Source organism: Hemitrygon akajei, chromosome 6 (genome assembly GCF_048418815.1).
Source record: "Hemitrygon akajei chromosome 6, sHemAka1.3, whole genome shotgun sequence".
NCBI lineage: Eukaryota > Metazoa > Chordata > Chondrichthyes > Myliobatiformes > Dasyatidae > Hemitrygon > Hemitrygon akajei.
In genome coordinates, this window is record NC_133129.1 from 21,447,450 (window position 1) to 21,472,627 (window position 25,178).

Below are 25,178 nucleotides of genomic sequence, written 5' to 3' on the forward strand. Positions count from 1 at the left end.
TAATAAACCAGATTCTGATTCTTGAAATAAATGCAATAGAGTTTATGAAAAACGATACATAAAGACTGACAAACAACCAATGTGCGAAAGACGACAAATTGTGCAAGTAAAAAGTAATACTGAAACCACGAGCTGTGAAGTGAGTCTGTACGTCATGGAATCAGTTCGGAGTTGAGGTGAGGGAGGTTAGCCACAATCGATCAGGAGCCTGATAGTCCTAAACCTGATGGCGGATGACCCAAGGTTGACAATGACCTTGGCTTTGGAAGAAATGTGCCCGATTACATGTTAAACCAAGTTCCTGCCTCTCTCGGGAGAGTTGTCCCAGCACTGAGACATGGATGGGACTCACGGCACCTTATTCCCACCTCCCCCCACCACCACTTAACAATTAATCACACTGATCCCTTCAACCCTGGAGTAAAAGGCACTAACATTACCTTCAATTTCATCATTGAATCCTGACACATTTGATCCCCTCGGGCATCAGTCACATCATCAATACCGATTATCTTGGCTTTGTAGCGGATCCCATCACCTTTGAACCTCGCCAAAAGGAACTCCTCCGTCTTCTCTGGACCTGGGAGAAAGAGCCAGATGTGAGCCCAACACTGCCATGGGGTGGATCGTCCCGTAGGCTGAACGCTCAGCTGTTTTTGGCACCCCTCCCCCCCCGAACCCTTGCCCTGTCTAAAGTTTTACCAAAGGGTGGGTGAGGGGAGGATCAAAAACGACTGCATTAAACTCAAGATGTCTTGCTTTAAAAGAAATGGAGAATGTTCAGTGCAGGACCTCCAGTCCATGACCCCGTGCTCACCTTTTAACCTACTCCAGGTGCAAACTAGTCCTTCCGGCCTACAAACGTTATCGATGTGTGACAGAGAGCACACTGGCATACGGAATGAATGTGGTACTCTAGCCACAACAAGACAGATCACAGAGCACTCCAGTGGGTGATTAGGATGGCTCAGCACATCATAGGGACTCAGGTACTGGACCTGGAGGCAATCTACAACTCTCGATGTCAACGGCACACTTATTAAAACCCACCCCATCACGGACACTGCCTGTTCAATCTCTTGCCATCTGCTAGGAGATACAGACACTCCTTCCCCTGGACAGCAAGACTGTAAAACAGCTTCTTCACGACGGCTGTTGTGCAGCTGAATAACGCTACACCCAGGCTTTCCGATGGCCTTTGAGTGTTCTGGACTATCAGTCACTTTGTAATTAAATATCTTTTTTTGATTAAGCAATACCACATGCATTGTAGATATTTGTTTTGCACAGACAGGAGAAGCACCAAGTCTCATTGTTTTTAAAAATTTTATTGTAATTGCTATTTTATTCTGTATAGCTCTCCATTTTTCTGTCATAATTTTCTTTAAAAAATGCTCTTAAAGTATCTGCCTCTAGAAAGAGTGGCAGATGCATGAACTGTTCCACCAGGAGTGGTGATAAAGAACTTTCCTCTGACAGTTCGTCTACATTGTCCTCCAATCACCTTAGAATCGCACCCTCTCATATTAAGCTTCTCACCAGGTCTCTGGCTGTTCACTCTATCTATGCCTCTTGTTGTCACATACACCTCTATCAAATCACTCCTCATCCTCCTTCACTCCAAAGAGAGAAGCCCCAGCTCGCTCAGCCTATCCTCAAACATGCTTTCCCAGCCCCGACGAGTGGGTCTCGGCCTGAAACACCGACTGTTCACTCTGTTCCTGGTCTGCAGAGTTCCTCTGGCATCTTGTGTGCTTTGCTTTGCATTTCCAGCATCAGATTTTCTCGTGTTTGAGCATCTACACCCTCTCTGAAGATTCAACATCCTTCCTATAATGAAATCAGAACTGAGCACATATCCCAAGTGTGGTCTAACCAGAGCGTTATAATTATCTGCCAAGCTAAGCAAGTTCCCGAATTCAGTGCCTTGTACATCTTGGAATTGTCCAGAATTTAACCCGAGAGGGTTATCGGCAGATGTGACTGGATGGCTACAGTAAACCCAAGTATTACTGAAAGTTTACAAATGGAACTTGGTCCAAAAGTCACTGATTTACCAGCTGACACGTGAACACCCAAAACCTCTAATGTCAAAGAACAGCCAGGACCTGCAATTTACACATTGCAACACCAGCTCGAGAGAGCAGCACCACAACAGCTGACGCAACAGAACTCATTGCAAGCAGTTTAACTACAGGACAAACACAAGATCTTGCAGAGGCTGAAAATCCAGCAAAACACACACAAGATGTGATCTCTCATTTTAGACCCCCCTCCTCTCCGGGAGATGACGTCCCCACCTCCAACCTATCAGGGTTCAGGACATTTCTCAGAAAGCTCTCCCTCATCCTTCCACACGAGAGAATACTTGCCTAGCTGACGTGATCTCTCCTTGTACAACTGTCCCCTGCCATCCCTGGAAGGAGAGACAAGAGATTCTGCAGATGCTGGAAATCCAGAGCAACACACTCAAAATGCTGGAGGAACCCAGCAGATCAGGCAGCGTCTATGGAGGGGAATGAAGATTCGATGTTTTGGGCCGAGACACTTTGCCAGGACTGAAATAGCAATTGACGACAGCACAAATGAAATTGAAAAATGGAGGGTTATGTTAGAGGTAAAGGTGAGATTGATCTCAGAGTAGGTTAAAGATCAACACATTTTGGGCCAAAGGGCCTGTAATGTGCTGAACTGTTATATTTCAAAAAGAAAAATTTGGAGCTTAAATTTTACTTTTTAATTTAAATCCTTGTGACTTGGACCATGTAAAGATGGGCCAGTTTGCCAAAAGACAATTGAACAATGTGGCAAGGTTGCGAGGTGCCACCCAGTGGTAGAGTTACTGAAAGCAGCTCCATCTCTGCATTACCTGGGGAGTTCACCATGGTCAGACACAGCCTCGCTCTGCTGTGGCAAAGCCCAGAAATTCCGCTGACCACAAACAAAACGCCTTGGATACTGGAATGATATTACAGTTCATTAAAAAAACCCTTCCTCAGCTAAGCCCCAGGTAAAGTTATACTCACCCCAGAGTTGTCAATTTTAAACCAGAACCACGGATGAACAATCAGGACTGCCACAAAAGGTCTGAGAGAGTTCCTAGTTATCAGCACGGGTCTATTAACACTTGTGCATTGAGATAGTTACCTCTACCTTAACCCAATCACATCTTGCTATGGCAGCTGTTCTACATACAACAGTATAGGCCCTTCGGCCCACAGTGTGTACCCTGTACTAAATGCTAATCTATTCTAAATTCAGTCTAACCCTTCCCTCCCATATATGCACATGGATGATAGAAGGGCCATCTTACGAGTCTCTTAAATTTCCCTAATGCTTGCGTATCAGTTTTTAAAATTTAGAGACACTGCACAGAACAGACCCTTCTGGCCTGATGATCCCGCACTGCCCAGCAACCCACCGATTTAACTACGGCCTAATCACAGGAGAATTTACAGTGGCCGATTAACCGATACGTCTTTAGAGGAAAGCAGGGCAGCCAGAGGAATCTACACAGTTCACAGGGAGAACGTACAAGCTCGGGAATTGAGCTCTGAAATGCCCCAAGCTACAACAGCATCGCACTAATGGCGACGTTACCATGGCGCCCTTTGTCATGTTCCGTTACACACCTTTATCAAGTCACCTCTCATCTGCCTTCCCTCAACCCATCCACAAAAGAAAGATGTCAGCTCGGCAAGTATTCTCTCCTGAGGGAGAGATTTCTGAGAAATGTCCTGAACCCTGTTAGGCTGGGTCTCGGCCCAAAACATCGAATCTTCATTCCCCTCCATAGACGCTGCCTGATCTGCTGGGTTCCTCCAGCATTTTGAATGTGTTGCTCTGGATTTCCAGCATCTGCAGAATCTCTTGTCTCTCCTTCCAGGGATGGCAGGGGACAGTTGTACAAGGAGAGATCACGTCAGCTAGGCAAGTATTCTCTCGTGTGGAAGGATGAGGGAGAGCTTTCTGAGAAATGTCCTGAACCCTGATAGGTTGGAGGTGGGGACGTCATCTCCCGGAGAGGAGGGGGGTCTAAAATGAGAGATCACATCTTGTGTGTGTTTTGCTGGATTTTCAGCCTCTGCAAGATCTTGTGTTTGTCCTGTAGTTAAACTGCTTGCAATGAGTTCTGTTGCGTCAGCTGTTGTGGTGCTGCTCTCTCGAGCTGGTGTTGCAATGTGTAAATTGCAGGTCCTGGCTGTTCTTTGACATTAGAGGTTTTGGGTGTTCACGTGTCAGCTGGTAAATCAGTGACTTTTGGACCAAGTTCCATTTGTAAACTTTCAGTAATACTTGGGTTTACTGTAGCCATCCTGTCACATCTGCCCATAACCCTCTCGGGTTAAATTCTGGACAATTCCAAGATGTACAAGGCACTGAATTCGGGAACTTGCTTAGCTTGGCAGATAATTATAACGCTCTGGTTAGACCACACTTGGGATATGTGCTCAGTTCTGATTTCATTATAGGAAGGATGTTGAATCTTCAGAGAGGGTGTAGATGCTCAAACACGAGAAAATCTGATGCTGGAAATGCAAAGCAAAGCACACAAGATGCCAGAGGAACTCTGCAGACCAGGAACAGAGTGAACAGTCGGTGTTTCAGGCCGAGACCCACTCATCGGGGCTGGGAAAGCATGTTTGAGGATAGGCTGAGCGAGCTGGGGCTTCTCTCTTTGGAGCGAAGGAGGATGAGGGGTGATTTGATAGAGGTGTGTGTGACAACAAGAGGCACAGCCAGACCTGAGCGAGAAGCTTAATATGAGAGGGTGCGATTCTAAGGTGATTGGAGGATGACGTAGAGGGATTGTCAGAGGAAAGTTCTTTATCACCACTCCTGGCAGAACAAGATGTAGCAAGATGTGATTGGGTTAAGGTAGATGGAACTGTCTCAATGCATAAGTGTTAACAGACTCATGCTGATAATTAGGAACACTCCCAGACCTTATGTGGCAGTCCTGATTTTCATCCGTGGCTCCGGTTTAAAACTGATGACTTTGAGGTGAGTATGAATGGGTTAACTTTATCTGGGGCTTAGCCAAGTAAGAGCTTTTCAGGATGTGACTAAACACATTGATGAAGGTAGAGCAGTAGATGTAGTGTATATGGATTTCAGCAAGGCATTTGATAAGGTAACCCTTGCAAGGCTTATTGAGAAAGTGAGGAGGCATGGGATCCAAGGGGACATTGATTTGTGGATCCAGAACCGGCATGCCCACAGAAGGCAACGAGACGGGTCATATTCTGCATGGAGGTCGATAACCAGTGGTGTGCCTCAGGGATCTGTTCTGGGACCTTAGTGATTTTTATAAATGACCTGGATGAGGAAGTGGAGGGATGGGTTAGTAAATTTGCTGATGACACAAAGGTTGGAGGTGTTGTGGATAGTATGGAGGGCTGTCAGGGGTTACAGCAGGACATTGATAGGATGCAAAACTGGGCTAAGAAGTGGCAGATGGAGTTGAACCCAGGTAAGTGTGAAGTGGGTCATTTTGGTAGGTCAAATATGTTGGCAGAATATAGTATTAATGGTAAGACTCTTGGCAGTGTGGAGGATCAGAGGGATCTTGGGGTCCGAGTCCATAGAACACTCAAAGCAGCTGCGCAGGTTGACTCTGTGGTTAAGAAGGCGTATGGTACATTGGTGCATGGGATTGAGTTTAAGAGCTGAGAGGTAATGTTGCAGCTATATAGGACCCTGGTTAGGCCCCACTTGGAGTACTGTGCTCAGTTCTGGTCGCCTCACTACAGGAAGGATGTGGAAACTATAGAAAGGGTGCAGAGGAGATTTACAAGGATGTTGCCTAGACTGGGGAGCATGCCTTATAAGAATAGGTGGAGTGAACTTGACCTTTTCTCCTTGGAGCGACGGAGGATGAGAGGTGACCTGATAGAGGTGTATAAGATAATGTGAGGCATTGATCATGTGGATAGTCAGAGGCTTTTTCTCAGGGCTGAAATGGATAACATGAGAGGACACAGGTTTAAGGTGCTGGGGAGTAGATACAGAAGAGATGCCAGGGGTAAGTTTTTTTTATGCAGAGAGTGGTGAGTGCGTGGAATGGGCTGCTGGAAACAGCGGTGGAGGCGGATACAATAGGGTCTTTTAAGAGACTCCTGGACAGGTACATGGAGCTTAGAAAAATAGAGGGCCATGGGTAACCCTAGGTAATTTCTAAAGCACATATTCAGCACAGGACCGTGGGCTGAAGAGCCTGTATTGTGCTGTAGGTTTTCTACGTTTCTGTTCTATGTTTCTAAAGATCTCCTTTCCAGGCACCAGAACTGAACATAATTTTGTGCAACCTTGGGCAGAGCTCTTTTGGAGTATTGAGTTGTGGACATAGTCCATCACAAAATGGAGCCACCCCTCCACTGAGCCCACGTGCACTTCCTGCTGCCTTTGGACCTGACCCCTCCCATCCTGTCACTCTCCATTCCACCGGGCAGAAGGTACAAGAGCCTGAAAGCACTTAACGCCGGGCTCAAGGACTCTGCTGTTATCAGACTCGTGAACAGACCTCATTTGCCAAGAGATGAACTGCTGTCCTCCCAATCAGCCTCCTGTGGTCCTTGCACTTTGTCCACCTGCATTGCAATTTCTGTAACAGTGTTATATCTGACTTTTTTTAAACCACCTCAATGTATGGGATGATCTGTGTAGGTGGCCCACAAAACAAACTCTTTGTAACTATCTCAGTACATGTAATAATAATAAACCAATACTCGTTTCTAACTGTTATAACCCTAGCAGATCCTGTAGGCAATGCAGCCTGGACTGCTCCAACACTGACTGACAATCAGAAAGTTCTGAGGAGCTCTGCAGGCTGGGCAGCAGAACAGATCAAACATCAAGCCAACACCCTTCACCGGGATGGCAGTTCGTAATTGACAGCACCATCATCGATTCCCAACTTGATTCGGAAGTCCCTCAAGAGGAAGTCTGTCCTTGACCTATCCAGCCTTGGACTCTGGACCCACAGATGTGGCCGACTCAAGCTCAGGGGCATTTGAGACGGTCAGCAACTCGCCATCTTTAGCTAGATGGGAATCACACAACTGAGAGTGCACAGGTCATAAGAGTGAGACCACTACAGCACAGAAACAGGCCTTTCAGCCCATCTAATCTGTGCCAAACTGTTATGCTACCAGTCCCATCGACTTGCAGCTGGACCATAGCCCTCCACACCTGTTCCATCCACGTACCTACAAAATTTCTCCTAAACGTTTTAATCAAACCCACTTCCATCACTTCTGCTGGCAGCTCATTCTACACTCTCATAAGAACATAAGAAATAGGAGGAGGATTCGGCCATCTGCCCTGTGGAGCCTGCTCCACCATTCAATAAGATCATGGCTGATCTGGCCAAGGACTCATCTCCACCTGCCTGTCTTTTCCCCATAACCCTTAATTCCCTACTATGCAAAAATTCATCCAAACTCTCACTGAGTGGGGAAGATCTCCCACATGATCCTCTTCACTCTTAACCCATGACCTCTAGTTCTAGTCTCAGCTAACCTCATTGAAAAAGACTTCTTGCATTTAACCCTCATAATTTTGTATACCTCAATCAAATCTCCCCAAGCCCCAGCAACACCCTTCTCCTAAATTCAGAACTTGCCAGAGAAAATTTGCACGTGGTCCCCGAGAGCTGGGGCAGGAGATGACAGGAGGAGGTAAAAGGGAACAGGATATTCTGTCAAGTAACGTTTGACCCGAGGGATTTACAAGGACCTTGCAAGTTCATTGAAGTTTCCCTGGTTGTGGTGTCACAGATAGACAGGTGGCTTTCGACATGCTGATCTTCACCAGGGCATCAAGTGCTGAGGTTGGGGTGTTACAGTTGTACAAGATGCTGGTGAGGCCACATATGGAATATTGTAACCCGTTTTGGTCACTTTGTTCCAGGAAAGATACCAGTCCTGACGAAGGGTCTTGGCCAGAAACATTAACTGTTTATTTATTTCCATTGACGCTGCCTGACCTGCTGAGTTCCTCCAGCATGTTGCTCAAGATACTACTGAGCTTCTGAGAGCGCAGAAAGATTTGAGGGTGCATTTGAGGGCCACGGGAGAGGTCGGTTGGGCTCAGACTTTATTCCTTGGATTGCAGAAGGTGACCCAGTAGAGTGTACAAAAACATGAGGGGTGCAGATTGGGTGAATGAACTCAGTATTCCACCCCCCCCCCCCCCCCCCAAGAGATGGAGAATTGAGAACTGGAGTGTATGGGTTTAAAAATGAGGCTTTCCAATTAAATCCCTCGCCCCACCCTGGGACAAATATCTTCACCCAGAGAGCAGTCAGCACACGATGAGGTTACAGGAAGTGGTAGACACAAGTATAATTGCACTAGTTAAATGATGTACATGTATAGAAATATAAATGTAGATATAGATGAATACAGGTACTGTATAGGAATAGGAAGGGTTTAGAACAGGGTTTCCCAACCTGGTGTCCACAGACCTCCCCCCCACCACCCCTCAGTTATTGGTAAGGGGCCATGACATAGAAAAGGTTGGGAACCCTTAGCTCAGAAAGAAAATACAGACACAATGGGCTGAGTAACGTGGGCATCTTCGAAGTAACTTTATCAAAGTACATACAGTATAGATCACCATAATTCACTTTCTTGCAGGCATTCACAGTAAATGCAAACACACACAAGAGAATCGATGAACTGTGCAAATACAAAAAGCAACAAAATAATAATAAATAAGCGATAAACATCAAGAACATAAGATGAGGAGACCTGAAAGGGAGTCTAAAGGTTGTGGGCACTGTTGTGATGGGGCAAGAGAAGTTGAAGTCAGTGTGGACAAGTCAACCCGACTGTCTTTTTCCATGCTGTGAGGGTGACTGATCAACAGCAGGTCCTCAGTGGAAAGTCTCAAGGACAAATATACAGAAAGGTGCTGGAAAAGGGCCAGTAACGTGAAGGATTCCACCCACCCTGCTCATGGACTGTTCGACTCACTCCCATCGGGGAGGAGCATCCTCCAGAGCATCCACGCCAGAACCACCAGACTCAAAAAGTTACTTTCCCCAAGCAGTAAGGCTGATCAACAGCTCCACCTACCAAATCCACCACTGTTTTATTATTTCCCCATCAGTCACCTTATGTACAGACTAGTGTCACTTTCCGAACATGCATTATATGAAGTGTGAAGTGTCACCTCACCTGGGAGGACTGTTTGGAGACCTGAATGGTAGTGAGGGATGAGGTGTAGGGGCAGGTGAAGCATAAGTGCCAGGAGGGACGAATGGATGGGAAGATGGGACAAGGGAAGACATGTGTGAAATGGAAGAGATGTGGCTAAGGGCAGCATAGATGGTGGAGGAAGGGAAGCTCCTTCCTTTGAAGAAGAACGACATCTCCTTTGTTCGGGAATAAAAAGCTTCATCCGGAGAGCAGATGTGGGGGCTTCCCTTCTAACTCTCAAGTCTTCATCTTTTTTGCTCCAGTCCTGACGAAGGGTCTCAGCCCAAAACGTCGATTACACTCTTTCCCATTGACGCTGCCTGGCCTGCTGGCTTCCTGCAGTATGTGCGTGCTGCTCGGATTTCCAGCATCTGCAGATTTTCTCTCGTTTGTGATGTATATAAGCCAACCCATTCCTATCTATGTGCGTATTTTTATTATTGTGTACTTTGTTTTTTTGTGCTGCATCAGATCTGGAACAAAAATTATTCTGTTCTTTACCCTTGTATACAGGAAATGACATTGAACAATCCTGAATTATCTTACCTCGTTTTTTCTCCTTTTTAGACGCTTTTGTAGGTGACGTCTCCGGCTGACTGGGACTGATCTCAACAGCGTCAGACATGGCTGCTATCTGGATTCAAACCCCAAGGAGTGCAGGAAGAGACCGGATCTGTGCCTAGGAGAGAACCTTAGGACATGCCCTCCAACCTGTGGAAGGAAGGACGAAGAAAGGAGCTCAGTTTGTTCAAGGGCTGGCAGGGAGCTGGGCCAAGTTAGGTGGTGTCAAAAGGCACCCATAACACCTGGGCACAGACACTGCAGGTCCAGCTACGGCGCCATCGGACACCTGGGTATATTTTATTTTATTTTACGTAGAGATAAAACGTGGAACTGACCTGTCCAGCCACTCACCCATTTCACCCGAGCCTAACCACAGGGCAATGACCAGTTAAACTACTAACTACCATGTCTGTGGACTGTAGGAGGAAACCCACACGCACATGGGAAGAACATACCAACTTTCTAACAGAGAACACCAGAAATGAACTCCAGCACTGAGCTGTAACAGCGTCACCCTTCACCACTGGGTCTGAGCAACAGTCGACTCGAAGTCCATTCAACGTCAGAATCCTGGTTATCTCTGACATTCGTCGTGAAATTCACAGTTTTGCAGTAGTGGCATAGAGCAATACATAATATTCTTATTGTAACTTGTAATAGTTTTTAACACTTACAAACTCCAGGGGGAAGAGACAGACTGTTTCCTTGCAGTCTAAGCTGATCACAATCACTGGTGTCAAACTTCTGAACCGATAACCTTTCTCGCATCCCCTTCCCAGTGGAGATGCCACATTTTCCAACCTATAACTCTACCTCTTGCCTCTTCAGCATTTAGTTTTGAACCATTATCTTGTTTGCCCTCTTTATTACTGTTTGCCCTGAGTTTCAAATGACAGAGGGTGGGGGTGGGGGGGGGCAGGTGGGGTGGAATCATTACAAGTTGATTGTAGGAAAGTATGTCAGAATCACTGATATATGTCATGAAATTTGTTGTTTTGTGGTAGCTGTACAGTTTAATGCACAATTAAAAAATATAAATTACAATAAATACATTAAATTAAATAGTGCAAAAAGAGTGAGGTAGTGCTAAAAAAAACCTAAAAAAAACACAAAATGCTGGCAGAACTCAGCAGGCCAGACAGCATCTATGGGAGGAGGTAGTGACGACGTTTCGGGCCGAAACCCTTCATCAGGAGGTAGTGCTCATGGGTTGATTGTTCATTCAGGTGGAGGGGAAGAAGCTGTTTCTGAAATGTTGAGTGTGGCAGAGATGCCAGAAGTCAGTGTTTTTTAATACAAACTGAGTGGGGCATGGTGGTGCAGTGGTTAATGTAACGCTTTGTAGCGCCGGCACTTCCCACTGCTGTCTGTAAGGAGTTTGTACGTGGGTTTCCTCTGGGTGCCCCGGTCTCCCTTCACGTACCGAACACGGAAGAGAGTTCAGTAAGTTGTGGGAACGCCGTGTTGGTGCTGGAAGCGTGGCAACACTTGCAGGCTGCCCCCAGCAAAACCTCAGACTGTTAAGGTCGTTGACACAGGTAATGCATTCTACTGTAAGTTTCTGTGTACACGTGACAAACAAAGCTAATCTCATTTCTAATATTACTGCTACCGCAGATTTCACGCCACATAACACGGACCGGATTCTGAAACTGCTTAACGGTACAGTCCTGTCAGTACAAGCTGCTGCTCTGGCTCAGGTTTAAACAGTTCACATGGAAGAATTAACACCAGGGGTCAAAGCAGTGTCAGTGCTCAACCTTGAGGATACAAGCACTTCAGGAATCTAACAGAGAGGACAGCACAGAAACAGGCCTTTCAGCCCATCTAGTCCATGCTGAACTGTTATTCTACCAGTCCCATCGACCCGCACTCTGACCATAGCCCTCCTTGCCCCTATCATCCATGTACCAATCCAAATTTCTCTTAAACATTGAAATCAAAATCACATCCATCACTTCCAGTGGCAGCTCATTATATACTCTCTCCACCTCCTGAGTGAGGACTCCCCTCCCCTCAGGTTCCCCTGAAACATTTCACCTTTCACCCTTAACCCATGATCTCTAGTTCTAGTCTCACCCAACCTCAGCAGAAGCCTGCATTTACCCCATCTATACCCCGCATGATTTTGTATACCTCTATCAAATCTCCCCTCATTCTCCTACACTTCGGGGAATAAAGTCCCTCTATTCCCTACAACTTTCCCTACAACTCAGGCCCTGAAGTCCCAGCAACATCATGGTAAAGCTACTGGAGTCCTGCTCCAGTTCACTCTGTGGAATCAAAGGAGTCCAGATTGTAATCCAGGACTGATTCTTGTGCCGAGGACACTTGCAGAGTGACAGCACAGAGGCTTGGCCCACAGGGATCCTGAAAATTGAGAACAGCAAGGCAACAAGACTCAGAAACTGACAGTTCTTACCAGCTGGGATCCGGCTGCTGACTACTACTGCCACGAAAAAGACAGATGACTAAGGGGCAGAGAGAGCCGGGGCGGTGTCCAAAGGTTAACCCACCGAAGAGTTAAAAGATCAGCTGGTAAACTGAAGAAACATTAACCCAGGACATCTATTAGTGAAGAGATCAGAGGGGCAGGCAGATTATGGGATGTGTCAGAGTGCACACCCAGTCCACACCAGGGCATTGAACCCAATAGACGAACAAACCTGGAATTAGTGCGGTCTCCAAGATACCTTCCAAATCCACCTGAACTAAAAGAATTCCTAGAGTCCATCTTCATTAAAAGCAAGAGTTTGATGGCTCGAGGACTGTAGTTACTGGAGTTTAGAATAATGAAAGAGGGTGGGGGAAATCCCAATGAAATCTTCCAAATACTGAAAGGCCTAGACAGAGTATGTTTATAAGACCATAAGGCATAGGAGCAGAATTAGGCCATTTGGCCCATCAAGTCTACTCCACCATTCAATCATGGCTGATCAACTTTCTCCCCTCCTTAGCCTTCTCCCCATAACCTTTAATGCCATGTCCAATCAAGAACCTATCAATCTTTGCCTTAAAACACCCAACGACCTGGCGTCCACAGATGCCTGTGGTAACAAGTTCCACAAATTCACAACCCTTTGGCTAAAATTTCTCTGCACCTGTTTTAGATGGACGCCCCTCTGTCCTAAGGCTGTGCCCTCTTATCCTAGACTCCCCACCATGGGAAACATCCTTTCCCCATCTACTCTGTCTAGGCCTTTCAACATTCAAAAGGTTTCAATGAGATCCCCCCCCCCCCCCCATCCTTCTGAATTTCAGCGAGTACAGACCAAGAGCCATCAAATGTTCCTCGTATGAGAACCCTTTCATTCCTGGAATCATCCTTGTGAATCTCCTCTGGACCCTCTCCAATGTCAGCACATCTTTTCTTAGATGAGGAGCCCAAAACTGTTCACAATACTCAAAGTGAGGCCTCACCAGAGCCTTATAAAGCCTCAGCATCACATCCCTGCTCTTGTATTCTAGACCTCTTGAAATGAATGCTACCATTGCATTTGCCTTCCTCACCACCGACTCTAACTGCAAGTTAACCTTTAGGGTGTTCTGCACAACAACTCCCAAGTCCCGCTGCATCACAGAGTTTTGGACTTTCTTCCCAGTTAGAAAATAGTCCGCACATTTATTTCTGCTACCAAAGTGCATGACCATGCATTTTCCAACATTGTATTTCATTTGTCACTTTCTTGCCCATTCTCCTAATCTGTCTAAGTCCTTCTGCAGCCTGCCTGTTTCCTCAACACTATCTGCCCCTCCACCAATCTTCATATCATCTGCAAACATGGCGACAAAGCCATCTATTCCATCATCTAAATCATTAATGTACAGCATAAAAAGAAGTGGTCCCAACACCGACTCCCGTGGAACACCACTAGTCACTGGCAGCCAACCAGAAAAGGATTCTTTTGTTCCCACTCGTGCCTCCTACCAATCAGCCAATGCTCTAATCATGCCAGTAACTTTCCTTTGATACCATGAGCTCTTAACTTGGTAAGCAGCCTCATGTGTGGCACTTTGTCAAAGACTTTCTGAAAGTCCAAATAGACAACATCCACTGACTCCCCTTTACCTATCCTACTTGTAATCTCAAAGAATTCCAACAGGTTCTTCAGGAAAGATTTTCCCTGAACAAAACCATGCTGACTTTGTTCTATCTTGTCCTGTGTCACCAAGTACTCCATTATCTTATTCTTAACAATTGACTCCAATATCTTCCCAATCACTGAGGTCAGGCTAACTGGTCTATGATTTCCCTCCTGCTACCTTCCTCTTTTCTTAAAGAGTGGAGTGACAATTGCAATTTTCCAGTCCTCTGGCACCATGCCAGGGTTCAATGATTTTAGAAAGATCATTACTAATGCCTCCACAATCTCTACCGCTACCTCTTTCAGAACCCTAGGGTGCAGTTCATCTGGTCCGTGTGACTTCTGTACCTTTAGGTCTTTCAGCTTTTTGAGCATCTTCTCTCTTGTAACAGTGACTGCACTCACTTCTCTTCCCTCACACCCTTCAACATCTGGCACACTGCCAGTGTCTTCCACAATGAAGATTGATGCAAAATACTCATTTAGTTCACCTACCATCTCCTTGTGTCCCATTATTATTTCTCTGGTGTCATTTTCTAGTGGTCCTATATCCACTCATATCTTATTATTTATTATACTTGTAAAAGCTTTTACTATCCACTTTGATAGTGTTTGGTAACTTGCTTTCATATTTCATCTTTTCCCTCCTAATGACTCTTTTAGTTGTCCTCTGTAGTTTTTTAAAAAAGCTTCCCAATCCTTTGTCTTCCCACTAACTTCTGCTTTGTTGTATGCCCTCTCTTTTGCTTTTACAACAGCTCCCTTGTCAGCCACAGTTCTACTATTTTACCATCTGAGTATTTTGTTGTTTTGGGAATACATCTATCAATGCCTTCTTCATTTTCCCTAGAAACGCACGCCTTTGCTGTTCTGCTGTTATCCCTGCCAGCATCACCTTCCAATTTACTCTGGCCAACTTCTCTCTAATACCACTAATTTCCTTTATTCCAGTGCAACACTACTACCTCAGACTTTACTACCCCCTCTGTCTACCTTCCTAACTCTCTGATACAATGTGAAACCTTGGACATTCAGCTCCCAACTACAACCATCCTTCAGCCACGATTCAGTGATGACCACAACATCATACCTGACAATCTGTAAACGTGCAACAAACTCCTCCACCTTATTTCTTGTACTCCGCGCATTGAGATACAACACCTTGAGTACTGTGCTTGCTACCCTTTTCGATTTTGCATCCCTGAAGCACTGATACTCACCCTGCTGGTGCAATTATGTCCTGTCATCTGCCTGCCCTTCCTGACAGTCAGACTGTACGCTATCTTTGCTTTTTTACCATGCATCCTATCCTGAGGCCCTTCACTCAGTTCTCATCCCCCTGCCAAATCCCAACAGCTCTAACAAACCTGTCCACAAGGATATTGGTCCCCCACGGGTCCAGGTCACTTTTGAACAGGTCATACCTTCCCCAGAAGAGATCCCAATGATCCAAGAACCTGAAGCCCTGCCTCCTGCACCAGCTTCTCAGCCACACATTAATCTGCCAAATCATCCTGTTTCTACCCTTACTGACACGTGGCACAGGCAGCAATCCAGAAATTACTACCCAGGACATCCTGCTTCTCAGTTTTCTACCTAGCTCTCTAAATTCTCTCTTCAGGACCTCTTTGCTTTTCCTTCCTTTGTCATTGGTACCGATATGTACCAAGACATCTGGCTGCTCTCCCTCCTCTCCAAAATGTTGTGGGCACGATCCGAGACATCCATGACCCTGGCATCAGGGAGGCGATGTGCCCTCTGGGCATCCTGTTCAAATCCACAGAATCTCCTACCTGTTCCCCTGCTTACTTAGAAAAAGGTTGAATAGGTTAGGACTTCATTTCCTAGCATGTACGTAGGGCAAATGCAAGCAGACTTTTTTAACCACTGAAGTTGGGGGAAACTAGAACTAGGGATCATGGGTTAAGACCACAAGACATCAGAGCAGAATTAGGCCATTTGGCCTATCAAGTCTATTCCACCATGTCATCACGGCTGATCCAATTTTCCTCTCAGCCCCAAACAATCAATTAACCTCTGCCTTAAATATGCATAAAAACCTGCTCTACAGCTGTCTGTGGCAAAGAATTCCACAGATTCACCATTCTCATTCATAAAGAAATTCCTCCTCATCTCCATTCTAAAAGGACACCCTTCTATTCTGAAGCTGTGTCCTCTGGTCTTAGACTCTCCCACCATAGGAAACATTCTCTTCACATCCCCTCTAGAGGCCCTTCAAAGTTCGATAGGTTGCAAAGACGTAATCACTAATTTTTCTGAATTCTAGTGAATATAAGCCCAGTGACATCAAATGCTCTTTATATGACCAGCCATTCAATCCTAGAATGATTTTCATGAACCTCCTTTGAACCTTCTCCAGTTTCAGCACATCATTTCTTAGATTAAGGCCCAAAACTGCTCTCAATACTCCAAGTGAGGCCTCACCAATGCTTTATAAAGTCTCATCATTACATCCTTGCTTTTATATTCTAGTCCTCTTGGTTTGAATGCTAACATTACATTTGCCTCTTCACTTTGTCCATTCTCCTAATCTGTCTAATTCCTTCTGTAGCGTTCTGTAGCGTCCCTTCTCAAGACTACCTGCCCCTCCAACCATCTTCATATTGTCTGCAAACTTTTTAACAAAGCCATCAATCCCATCATCCAAATCATTGATGTATAACGTAAAAAGAATCGGTCCCAACACAGGCCCCTGGGGAACACCATTAGCCAACCCGAAAGGCTTCCTTTATTCCCATTCTTTGCCTCCTGCCAATCAGCTATGCTTTATCCATGCTGGAATCTTCCCTGTAATAATACCAGCTGCTTGTTAAGAAGCATTATAAGCTACACCTTGTCGAAGGCCTTCTGAAAAATCCAAGTACACAACATCATACGATTCTCCTTCGTCTATCCTGCTCGTTATTTCTTCTAAGAATTCCCACAGATTTGTCAGGCAAGACTTTCCCATGAGGAAACCGTGTTGACTAAGGCCTATTTTATCATGTGCCTCCAAGTACCTCGAAACCTCATCCTTAATAATCAACTCCAACATCTTCCCAACCACTGAGGAAAGTCTAACTGGCCTATAGTTTTCTTTTTTCTGCCTTCCTCCCTTCGTGAAGAGTAAAGTGACATTTGCAATTTTCCAGTCTTCTGAAACCAATCCAGAATCCAATGATTCCTGAAAGATCATTACAAATGTCCCCAATCTCTTCAGCCACCTCTTTCAGAACCCTGGAGTACACATCCTCGGCTCCAGGTGACTTATCTATCTTCAGACCTTCTGAGTTTCCAAGGAACCTTGTTAGCCATGGTTGTGTCATCTTTCTTTCAGAATACGTTTTCTCTTTGGATGTTTATATCCTGTGTCTTCTGAATTACATGCCTTCTCTTCGGCTTTTATGTTGGTTTTGACTTCTCGCTAGCCACATTTATGACATCTTTCCTTTAGAATACTACTTCCTGTTTGGGATGTATACATCCTGTGCTTTCTGAATTGGTTCCAGAAATTGCAGCCATTGCTGCCCTGCCGTCATCCCTGCCAGTGTTCTTTCCTGATTAAATCTGGCCATGTCCTCACTCATGTCTCTGTAATTCCCTTTACTCCTGCGTAATAACGATAAGTCTTACTTTAGCTTCTTCAGGGTGAATTTGATTATATTATGATCATTTTCACCTAAGGTTCCTTTTACCTTAAGCTCTCTAATCAGTTCTGGTTCATTGCACAATATCTAATCCAGAATAGCTGATGCTTTAGTGGGCTCCAACACGAGCTGCTCTAAAAAGCCATCTCAAAGGCATTCTAAAAATTCCCCCTCCTGGGATCTCGATTTTCCCAATCTACTTGCATACTGAAATCCCCCATGACTATTGTAACATGGCCCTTTTGGCATACATCTTCGTAAATTGTAAAACACATCCTTACTACTGTTTGGGGGTCTGTACACAACTTCCATCAGGGAGCTTTTACCCTTGCAGTTCCTTAGCTCAACCCACAATGATTCAATTGTAATGCCTTGGTTCACATGGTTCATATCTTTCTCTGGCATGCTTTTCTGTTCCGCGCAAGCTGTTCGTTTGGGTTACTGTTGAAGATATGAGATAGGAGAATTGTGCACCACCCAGTTAGGGTGGCCGGGTTTAGGGGAGGTTTCTCTGGTGAGGGACGCTTAGGTTGGGCTGGGGCATCTGTGAAGGGAAGAGAGAGAGAGAGGCCGGAGGAGTTGACCCGGAGCGGGGCTGTGATCCGATGTAACCCGGGGAGATCGAAGGAGGATCGGCGAAGGGGAAACCGTGAGCTCCAACTTGTGCACATTCGACTGTTTCATTAAAGTGCTCCCTTTTCTTTTTTGCTTTTTCTTTACTGACGCTTTTATTGCATACAGTGTACTATCTGTTACTTCGTGGTACTTATTTGTAACAGGGTAACGAATCACGCAGCATCCACACAAACAGGGGGATTCCGGGGCTTGCAATGTCCCGCATCTGCTGGGGCCAGAGACTGGATCCGCCTGCTGTGCAAGTCTAGAGAAGACAGAGTGCTTCACAATTAAGGGTGAGAGGTGAAATGTTTTAGGGAGAATGAGAGAACATAGATATCATTTTACAGGCCCTTCAGCCCACTATGTTGTGACAACCATGTAACTACTCTAGAAACTGCCCACTGCATAGCCCTCTAAGCTCCAGGTAGCTTCCTATGCAGAGGAGAAACAATTCATGTTTTGTGGCCAGATGAAGGGTCTCAGCCCAAAGCATTGACCGGACTATTATATTCTTATATAGCATGTTTCTTTAGCAACATGTGAATAGATCACATTTATAACAAGCTCTGACTAAATATCTAATGAAACTGAAATCACTCTCACATCAGGCAGCAACTCTTCAGAGAGAAATGGCGAATGTGGATACCATAGAAAGGGGGCAGAGGAGATTTACCAAGATTGTTGCCTGGATTGGAGGGCATGCCTTATGAGAATAGGTTGAGTGGGAATTTGGCCTTTTCTCCTTGGAGGATGAGAGGTGACCTGATAGAGGTGTATAAGGTAATGAGAGGCATTGATCGTGTGGATAGTCAGAGGCTTTTTCCCAGGGCTGAAAGGGCCAACACGAGGGGCACAGTTTTAAGGTGCTTGGGAGTAGGTACAAGGAGGATGTTGGGGTAAGTTTTTCACACAGAGAGTGGGTGGGTGGAATGCACTGCCGGCGACGGTGGTGGAAGTGGATACAATAGGGTCTTTTAGGTACCTGGTGCTTAGAAAAATAGAGAGCGATGCAGTAGGTCAATGGTCGGGGGATGTCTTCACTCAGAATGGTGAGAGTGTGGAATGAGCTGCCAGCAGAAGTGGCAGATGTGGGTTTGATTTCAACATTTAGAGAAATTTGGATAGGTACGTGGATAGGAGGGGTAAGGAGAACAACAGTTTGGTGTGGACCAGATGGGACAAAGGGCCTATCTCTGTTCTGTAGTGCTCAGTGATTTCGATTCTAATAAAATTCCGAGGGTCCATTACAGGTCATATGCACAAATATGTGAATTGCACACTACCACGTGACGTGTGTGCTCCTCGCTTAAAGTAAACACAAAGTTCGGCCTGTATTTCAGACCCCCGTGTCTTCCTTTGAACTAGTTTAATGTTTTGAAGTTACAAAACATAACATTGGTGAAGAGGTTTCTTTTCCAAAAACGAACCTGATACAGCTACCACTGCAACATCTCACTGTTAAAGTGCAGTGAGATGTTCGATCTAAGAAAAACGCAGCGAGGAACGGCAAGTAAAACAGCGCAGCCCGGCACGTGCAGATGGTCAACTTACAAAAAACAGCGCTGCACAGGTCCTTCGGAAGGAAAGACACGATTGACTTTAAAAAGACAGAAAATGGAAAATTTCATGGGTTCATAAAGAGTGAGTGGTGAAGGGTGATAATCAAAAATATAATCAGAAATGGCTGGCTACGCTGGAAAGATTAATGAGCTTGATTACACATCGGGTAATTGGCTCGTGTACACTAAGCTGTTTGAACAGAATTTTGAAGCAAATGGAATAGCAAAATTGTTACTCACTTTTTATTGGCTACGTGTATTGGGTTGAAAGATAATAGTTTACTTTGAACTCCAGCCAAACAATCAGAAATGAGCTATGCTAACACTGTCAAAGTACTGCAGGAACATTTAGATCCAAAGCCATTGTTGAATGAAACCGCTTTTGGTTTCATAAGCGGAATCAAAAAGGGGAGACCACTTCAGCGTGCGTGGCTGAATTGACTGAGTATTTTCAGTTCAATGATGGGCTTACACATGGACTGAGAGATCGTTTAGATTTTGGAATCTTAAGAAAGCATTCAAAAACAGCTCCTAATGGAACAGGGTGAAAGAGCAGTTGAAATCACTGTTTCAACGGAAATCACAGACGGAGATGCAATAGGCAATGGAAGTGAGCATATACAAAATTGCAATGGCCAAACAGAAAACGTCCTGGCCGAACAAATTGTGTTATCGTTGTGGCAGGGGCTCACATATACCAAACAAATACAGATGTCAAGGTAAAACTTATAGAAAATGCAACAAAGTAGGACACATGCAAGGGCATGTCAAGCAGAAAAATAAATAGACTGCACAGGGAAGAGAAACATAAGTCAAAAAGAGCACTAGTTTGCACATTGTTAATGAAAAATCTGATGAGGACTGTGTAGCCTTGAGATTTACAGGTTTATAGCTAAACAGGGAGGAGTGTGTTGTACTTAATATTTCGTAATATTTGAGTATATTGTATCATTCTTCATTTAAATAAATCACGTACAAATACATGAACTGCATACATTATCATGTGCCTCACTTAAAGTAAACACGAGGTTAGGCCTGCATTTCAGACTCCTGTGTCTTACTTTGAATTAGTTTAATGTTCTGAAGTTACAAAACTTAACAGCATCTGTGTTCAAAGTGAACATCTGATGGCTCTGGGCCTGTTCTTGTGCATTTTAGAAGAATGGGGGGGGGGGGGGGGGGTTATCTTATTGTAACCTATCAAATATTGAAAGGCCTTGATAGAGTGGATGTGGAGAGTGTTGTAATGTGAGTATTATTAAGAGTAAGTTAATACTAATCGGGAAGCTGTTGGTAGCAAGAGGCGGGATCCCGGGTTACTTCCGCTTGTTTTACTCCCAGTGTGCATTGTATATAGTTCCTCCACCCATGCCACACGAGGTACCTGGAAGCCTCTGTATTGTAAATATCATTTGCCATCCCAGATAAAGATGCTTTTTTGGCCATCAAGTTGTTGAGTGGTCGTTTTGTAAAGTAGAAGTTTCCACATATTTTTGGCAACGAGGTAAACTGGTTTTGTGGATGGGTCGGCCCTGTTTTCGATCAGGAGCTGTGAGAGGATGAGGAGCCTCGCGTTCAGATGGCTACGTTCGGAAATATTAGTGAGTTCGAGGAGTGGACCGAGGAGTATGAGGAAAGGTTGGGACACTTTTTCTGTGCTAATGGAATTACTGAGGAGGCTAAGAAGCGCTCTATTCTCCTGAGGGTGTGTGGGGCAAAGACGTACAAGCTGATAAGGAACTTAGCTACACCGCAGAAACCGGGAGAAATTCCATATGATGAACTGGTCAAGCTCGTGGGGAACCACCACAATCTGACACATTCGGTGATAATCCAACGATTCAAGTTTCACAGCCATGTCCGGAAGCCAGGTCAGTCTGTGTCTAATTTAGTGGCCGAGCTTCAGCAGCTGTTGGAGCATTGTGATTTCGGAGCAGGGTTGGATGACATGCTCCGTGATTGATTAGTATGCGACATTAATAATGATGCCACACAATGCCGCTTGTTGGGGCAAACCCCACCATTGACTTTCAAGAAGAGATTGCCCAAGGCATGGAGATGCTGCTAATAATGCCAAGGATATCCAGAAAGGACATGGGGGGTCGCAGTCAGCAGCAGGGCACCAAGTCAGGAGGGAGACTGGTAAACAGGCAAAGTGGGTAGAATGTTTTCGGTGTGGAGGGACACGCTATGCAAATGTTTGCAAATTCAAAGATACTGTCTGCCATGCTTGTAGCAAAAAGGGACATTTAGCTAAAACGTGCAGGAGCATAAAGGGTAAGGTTAAGCCTGGGCAGGGGAAAGCTCAACAGACTCAGGCAGCCACGCACCACCTAGCAGAAGCAGACGAAGAGGCAGCGTGTGCCTACAACGTGTTTGGTGTGGAAACGGATGAGGAACTACCTGAACCATATTATGTCACAGTTACTGTCAGGGGAAAGGACATTAAGTCTGAGATTGATTCAGGGGCTACTGCATCAGTCATTAGTGAGGAGACCTACAGGAGGACATGGGGGATCCAACATGCCTCCCATCAGACCATCTAAGCTCAAACTCAGGACCTATATGGGGCAGCCCATACCTCATCTAGGGGTGTTATATGTGGATATTTCAGCCAGGGGTCAGAAGGCTGAAGCCAGGCTAGTGTTAGCTAAGGACAGTGGGCCCAGTCTTTTGGGCCGCGAGTGGCTTTGCAAAATCCGGCTCAACTGGGTATGAAATTAAGTTTACACACACGATGGAGGACATTCTGCAGCGTGCAGTTGAAGTCACCGATGGCAATGTGAGTGACAGACATAGTCCAGACACATTTGAGAGTGAGCTCGCAGTACAGCTTGCGGCTTTTCAGTCTATTACAGGAGAAATCGAAGTTACCTCCTCGACGCTGGAAGCCAGCACGCCACTTCTAGTACGGTGAAGCAGTGACCCAGCTCTTGTACCAATTGCCCAGTTACAGCAAGGTGCATCTCAGCCTGATGATCCCACTAACAGGAACCTGCATATGAAGGCAATTGTAACAGTAGCAAACGGGGCACCCATAGACAATGTAAGAACAGAGCCCCCAGGACCACCAGACAAGCATTCCGAAAGCACTCTAAGTGATTTGACAAAGAAGGTAGAACTTTCTGTAGACGGCGGCCCCCTGGGAATCCAGGTGGTGCCCTTTAACTCTACACTGAGTGGAAGATTCCTTGGCCTGAGTATTCGTGGTATTGAAGAGAACAGCCGTTCAAGAAAAGAGAACCTGCTCCAGGAGAATGAATGTATCATCAAAATCAGTGACTGTGATTTAACAGACAAGATCTTTGTTCAAGCACAAGAGGTTTTCCAAAACGCATTGCGATTTCCTGCTGTTGAACTCCAGATAGTTCCAAGTTATAACAAGGAACTCTATGAAAAATTTGCAATTGGGTCTATTCTGAGCCATGGACGTGACGATGATTCAGAAACCAAAGATCCTTCTTCAGTGCGTTTCAAGCCAAGCGGCAAACCTGCAGATGCCGTTTATCCCAATAATGCTGAGAATAGCTCACCACCGATTTCAAAGAAGCTCAGTTGTCCAAAACAGTTAAGGAGCAATGACTGCTTAATGCATACCAGGAAAGCATGTCCACCAGTGACTTTGCCAGAGGGAGAGACGTTGGCAGAGGGGGCAGAGTCCCCTGAAGAGGATGGACATTCTCACGCGGACACACAGACCCCTCTCATGTCCCCAACACCAGATCCACCCAAAACATCCTCACCAGAGGTGCCTGCTGGGTCACCGGGGGTAGTGCGTAGATCGCAGCGCTCTCGCAAACCTCCTGACAGACTGAATCTTTGATTGGATAGTTTCCTTTGTTGTTAGATTGAACGTTGAATTTGCCACGTTTTTTTTTTGGTGTTTTGTATTGGTAACCTGTTGCTAACGATACCACTGTTTTTATTTCCCAGTTCTTCTATATTTAGGGAATGTTGGATTTTAAAGGGGGAGAAGTGTTGTAATGTGAGTATTATTAAAAGCCAGTTAATACTAATCGGAAGCTGTTGGTAGCAAGAGGCGGGATCCCGGGTTGGCGGGGTCTTTACTTCCGCTCTTTTACTCCCGGTATGCATTGTATGTAGTTCCACCACCCATGCTGCACGAGGTACCTGGAAGCCTCTGTATTGTAAATATCATTTACCGTCCCAGATAGAGATGTTCTTTTGGCCATAAAATTGTCGCGTGGTCCTTTTGTAAGGTAGAAGTTACCATAGAGAGGATGTTTATAATAGTGGGAGAGTATAGAACCAGAGCTCGGTCTCAGAACAGAAGGACATCCCTTGAGTACAGAGACGAGAAGGAATTTCTTTAACTAGATGGTGGTGAAACTGTGGAAATCATTGCCACAGATGACTGTGAGGGACAAGTAATCGGGCATGTTTAAAGTGGAGGTTGATTGGCCAGAGGATCGAAGGCTATGGGGAGAAGGCCGGGGAATGGGGTTGAGGGGGATAATAGATCACCACGATGGATGGCAGAGCAGGCTCGATATGACAAACGGCCTAATGCTGCTCCTAAATTCTGCAGATGCTGGAAATCCAAATATTAATTCTGCTCCCATGTCTTATTGTTGTATGAAATTTAAAGCCATTCAACAACCTGAAGTATGGAAACAGACTGTTAGCCCACAATGGTAGCACTGAAAAAAATGCCTAATTAAATTTTGCTCCTTGTACATTACCCATTTTATGTGTGATATTAACTCCAAGCCAGCCTAATTTCTAAACCCTCCTCAAAGGATCCTGAGATCTTACATTCTGTTGACAAACCCCTATGTCAATCAGGGAAAAGCCATAATGAAGAGTCATTCTTAAAATAGTCCGAGAAGAATTGTCTCAAATTAGAGGTTGGAGACCAGTGACGAGGAGCACTATTATTGTCTGTCTGTAAAGCTCAAGCGAGTAATTTTGCAAGCTATTTACAGTCCATGGGATCAGTTACGGGTCAGGGATGCAGACATAGTCAGACTCTAGGGAAGCCAACATCCAAAGGGTTTGTTGATTTGACATTGAGTGCCATGGTTAACTGCACATTGTCTTGGCCAAGCAAGTCCAGGCTTGGAAACGGTTTATTCCTCAGTATTGGGGTGGTGGCACTGTAGTGTAATGTTATCACAGTACCAGTGCCCCAGGTTCAATTCCCACTGCCTGTCAGGAGTTTGCACACTCTTCCCGTGACCAGGTGGGTTCCCTCGGTGTTCCATGTCCTCCCACATTGCAAAGACGTACAGGTTGGTGAGCTGTCAGCGTGATATGTTGGTGCTGAAGCTGCTCAGCACAATCCTCAGAGGGTGTGGCACAATGGTGCAAACAATGAATTTCACTTCACTGCATTTCGATGTGTGTGTGTGTGACAAGCAAAACTAACCGGGGGGGGGGGGGGGGGGGGGGGGGGAATTCCAAACCCAGCCCTTCTCCCACCAGAGCAGCTCGGAGCCCCGTCCTCACCAGGCTGTCTGAGTTCTTGGAATTGCATTCCAA

The 25,178-nt window shown here is 45.4% G+C and overlaps 1 protein-coding gene across 5 annotated transcripts in view; it reads right to left on the bottom strand.

Annotated features, from left to right (window-relative positions):
* The window catches only part of dab2 (DAB adaptor protein 2), an 84,285-nt gene that overhangs the window by 36,137 nt on the left and 22,970 nt on the right, over positions 1-25,178 (bottom strand). For 4 of the 5 annotated variants that reach the window (XM_073047976.1, XM_073047977.1, XM_073047979.1 and 1 more), the window contains 2 exons: positions 9,750-9,914; positions 441-580 (listed from right to left, as the gene is read on the bottom strand). In XM_073047976.1, coding sequence (XP_072904077.1) covers positions 441-580; positions 9,750-9,828 — 219 coding nt within the window. In that variant the 5' untranslated portion in view covers positions 9,829-9,914. Of the gene's footprint in view, positions 1-440; positions 581-9,749; positions 9,915-12,189; positions 12,261-25,178 lie in introns of those variants that run through there. The other variant, XM_073047978.1, reaches the window with a different exon arrangement.